This window comes from Electrona antarctica (assembly GCF_951216825.1).
Source record: "Electrona antarctica genome assembly, chromosome: 8".
Taxonomy (NCBI): Eukaryota; Metazoa; Chordata; class Actinopteri; order Myctophiformes; family Myctophidae; genus Electrona; species Electrona antarctica.
Genome location: NC_136789.1, coordinates 55780932 through 55785251, shown reverse-complemented (window position 1 = coordinate 55785251; position 4320 = coordinate 55780932). Strand labels below are relative to the sequence as shown.

Genomic DNA, 4320 nt, shown 5'->3' with positions numbered 1-4320 from the left:
GTTGCCCATCTCTGGACACTGGGCCCTGGTGACAGCTGGAGTCACAGAATTCCACGGGTCACCAGTGTGCGTGTAACGGCCTCCCTCACTCCTACAAGTTGGTGCGCGGCAGCGATTGGCTCAAGTTCCTACATCCCCCGCCGAACCTCCTCTCCTCACCTCCCTGCTGCCTCCTCACACACACACACACACACACACACACACTGACACTGTGACACACACAAACACACAGTCCTCCGGCCAGGCTGGGAGGGAGAGGAGACACACACACACAACCGGACTGGATTTATTATTTAATTGTTCAAAAATAACATGGACTCTCGTTTGATTTTGCGGGGGGACAGCAGGGAGACGGAGACTCATGGCAGCTCGTCTGAAGAGGAGCACACGGACGACATGGACGAAAAGGAGAAGGGAAGTTCTTCTCCTCCTCCGCAGAGATGTCACCATCATCATCGCCACCATCACCCCTTCAGCGTGGAGGCTCTCATCCTGTCCGATCGCGCGCCGTCGTCGTCGGCGGCGGCGATGAGGGCGTCGCAGAGCCGGTATGTGTGCCACAGGGACCGCCGGGCCCGGGAGGAGACGTGCGCCAGTCCTCCCGGGGCAGGGAGCCACAAGCCCGGCGCGCCGTCGCCCGTCAAGTCGGAGACTTCCGAGGAATCGGAGGAGTGCGGATCCGCCTGGGTGCTGAGCAGTCCCTTCTCAGTGTCACCGCAAAGCCGTGAGTTTACTCATTTATTACTACATATACGTTTATAAATTCAAATTAAGACCTAAATCATTATAGTTCTACTTCGTTCTCACGTTTTCAAAAATCATTAAAAAGGGGAGGAAGAATACGTTCGAAAATAGCAGATGTAGCCTACAAACTCGTGTGCATGTGAGCGTATCTACTTTCAGCCAAACAAAACTGGGTTTTAATATGGGTTAAAAGATAATAATCTAGATTAGTTTGTCAATTTGTTTACTGTAGGCTATGTATTCATTTATGTCAGACAAAGATTTTCATAACGTTTTTATTTGATATCTAGTACTAATGTTAATTTGCAAATAAATAATCCCATCCATTTGAACCATTTTTGGAAATAAACCAAGTAACCAAGTATTACAGTTTTGAGGTTCATTTGCATATTTCCTTTTTTAATATGCTAATTTATATTCACACCTACATCTCAAGAGTCACTTTGCAATTTATATTATTAATACAAAATTAATGAATTAATACAAAACATACCATCATCAAGTGATGAATGATGGTGGATATCATGATCTACTCAGCAACTCTTTCGTGAGATAGTTCTATAGGGGTCAGCAATATGGCGAGAGTTCGTGACAAATTTTAGATTATGGGCCCTATTTTTGTCAGTGCTAAACCCCTTATCCCTAAACTTCTTTGACTTTTTTTTTTTTACTTTTTTGAAAAACATTTTTGAATAGTTCAAATAGCCAATATACATCTAGATCGGCTAGTTGAACAATTTTTTTTGTTTTTCAAAATAGTAAAAAAAAGGTTTCAGGGATAAGGGGTTTAGCACTGACGGAAATAGGGGCCTTAGTTTTTACATAACATTATAATGTTCTCATTGTGATAATAAGACCCAATTACTGAATGCCAGTATCTATAGGTTTTCTTCAGAATGTGTACAGTATGACACTGATTGACTAGGTGGACTAGGTGGACTCCAGTAGCCTAGTGGTTCTCTCAAACGTTTTATTTTCAAGGACCCACATAACTCTGAGAGTGTACAAATGGATACATTTGGCCCACTGTATATTTACAGTATATTGGCCACATGATGTCTCACGTTGTCAATGTTTGTTTAACCACTGCCTTAAACAAACATTAAAAGTCCATAGACTTGGCTGCAACATTCGATTTACTTGGCTGCCATTTGACATATAATTGTCAAATGCCGTGCATCGTTGGGGCTATAATAGCGGCCCTCAAATATGGAGATAAGTGGTTTCTGCCCGACAGCAACAATCTAATGCAGGGTTGGGCAACTTTGACGATGGAGAGGGCCACTGTAGAGGGCCACTGTAGAGGGCCACTGTAGAGGGCCACTGTAGAGGGCCACTGTAGAGGGCCACTGTAGAGGGCCACTGTAGAGGGCCACTGTAGAGGGCCACTGTAGAGGGCCACTGTAGAGGGCCACTGTAGAGGGCCACAATGCATATTACTTGCATATTACTGTCATAGCAAAAAATAGCAGATCTACAAGCTCAAAACGTGTCACAGTGTGACGCGTTTTGAGCTTGTAGATCAGCTATTTTTGTTATTATTTCAATTTAAATCTTGACTTATTTTTTTGCTATTTTTGAATTGGAATCCTGAAAAGTAATTTCAAATGCCTATATAATTATAGTTATGTTAACTTTATGAACTAAATACAAATACATTGGACATAAAAAAAAGACAATAACATTTTAATAATACTCATTAATCTACTAATTTAGAGTAATTCAAGCAGGGTCATAATTGCATGTTTTGGAATTGTAACAGCTGCAATCAATAATGTATCAGCATTGCGATATTATTAACCTGAGGGCCACATTCAGTGAAGCGCATGTGGCCCCCGGGCCGCCAGTTGCCCATTTATGATCTAACGGTCCTCCCGTTTTCTCTCCAAACAGGACAGGTGAATCCCGGCGGCAGCATCTTCCCGCTGAGGAAGCACAAGACCAACCGCAAGCCTCGCACGCCCTTCACCACCGGCCAGCTGCTGGCGCTGGAGCGCAAGTTCCGCCAGAAGCAGTACCTGTCCATCGCCGAGCGCGCCGAGTTCTCCTCGTCGCTCGCCCTCACCGAGACCCAGGTGAAGATCTGGTTCCAGAACCGCCGCGCCAAGGCCAAGCGGCTGCAGGAGGCCGAGCTGGAGAAGTTCAAGATGGCCGCCGACGCCAAGGCGGCGGGTGCAGCTGCCGCGGCGGCCGTGGCGCTGCACCCCGGCTTCACGTTGCCGCTGCCCCTGGGCGCCATGTCGCTGTACGGACACTCGTACTCTGCCTACCAGCACCACCATAGGTCCATGCTGCCCCTGTCGCACTTAGGACTGTACTCCACCACGCCTCTGGCATACAGCATGTACCATTTATCTTAGCGGAATCACAGTGATCCTCAACTTTTTTTATAATGCCAAGGACTCCCCCCCCCCCCCCCCCCCCAGTTTCATATGCATTTAGACCCCCATTTTGTTCAGACTTTTGACCCCAATCTACACTTTTGAAATCCTTAGTACTTCGACTCTTGTGGGTGTACAAAATGTGTCCCTTTGGTTCCATCCGTACACAGACCCACACGAGTCAATATGGACCGCTGGTGGTTCCCGGACCTGACTTAGTTTTGAGAACCAGTGGGTTCATGGAATACTATATTTCTTCCCCACTAGCCCCGCAAAGACTTGAATACTTGGAGTTAACATTCTTGTGCACAAGCGGGGAACATGGGCATCCAGTTCGGATTCAACACGAGCTCAGTTCACACAATATATTCTGCAGAAAAGTGGTGTTTTTGAAGTAATGAGGATACGAATGGTTTGCTAGACACTTTAATTATACTCTGAGAACTGTGTTGGAGTTTATACATAGATTTATTTTATATATAGTTTTGCTAGTTTTTGACCTCTACATTTTTTCAATTCATCTACTTTCGTCTCTCATTTTCCGATTCTAAGCAATGAGACGAAAACCAAAATTCAGACATGTATTCAAGGCTTCATATAATGAGAGAAACAAAAGAAGTAAAAAGTAATTTGGTGGGCGTAGTATTCCTTTAAAGGAATCCTTTGAAGCATTCCTTCAGGGACACTTCTATGCAATTTCTCCCCTTGTAAGCGTTTAAACACCCAGGAACTGAATTCAGGCTCTCCGTGTGCGCTTCCCGCATTGAAGTCATACTCTGAACTATTTTTGGCTACTGCTGTCACAGGATAACAACATTCTCGTCGCTGACCTCTGGTGGCCTGTGGACTCGTTTACATGACTCCTGTCACTGAAGAACGGCCGGGTGGGCGCTGACAAACAAGCCCTAATATATATATACAGAGCCCTGATGAGATCGAAGATAGATTATGGGTGCTTTGTATATGGAGCAGCAGCCGTGACCCACTTAAAAAGAATAGAAAAGGTACAAAACAAAGCACTTAGAATCTGTACGGGCGCAATGCGTACAACACCGATAAATGCACTGCAGGTCGAAGTAGGCGAAGCCCCCACTGACCTAAGGCGTGAGAAACTGATGCTCACGTATTGGAGCCGGCTACGGGGCTGTGGCGAAGAAAACCCCACCAAGGATGTGATTCAGGATTGTTGGGAACA

At 45.5% G+C, this 4320-nt stretch overlaps 1 protein-coding gene across 1 annotated transcript; it reads left to right on the top strand.

Annotated features, from left to right (window-relative positions):
- The first annotated feature begins 251 nt into the window (after positions 1-251).
- LOC306928428 (homeobox protein MSH-D-like) lies at positions 252-3181 on the top strand. The gene is made up of 2 exons (XM_079508531.1): positions 252-724; positions 2638-3181. Exons 1-2 carry the CDS (start codon positions 313-315, stop codon positions 3102-3104), a joined length of 879 nt encoding a protein of 292 aa, XP_079364657.1. The 5' UTR covers positions 252-312; the 3' UTR covers positions 3105-3181.
- The last annotated feature ends 1139 nt before the right edge of the window (positions 3182-4320 follow it).

Coding starts and splice junctions, on each gene's coding strand:
- LOC306928428 (XM_079508531.1), top strand. CDS start 313: ATGGACTCTCGTTTGATTTTGCGGGGGGACAGCAGGGAGACGGAGACT. Junction 725..2,637: donor CTCAGTGTCACCGCAAAGCC/GTGAGTTTACTC, acceptor CTCTCCAAACAG/GACAGGTGAATCCCGGCGGC.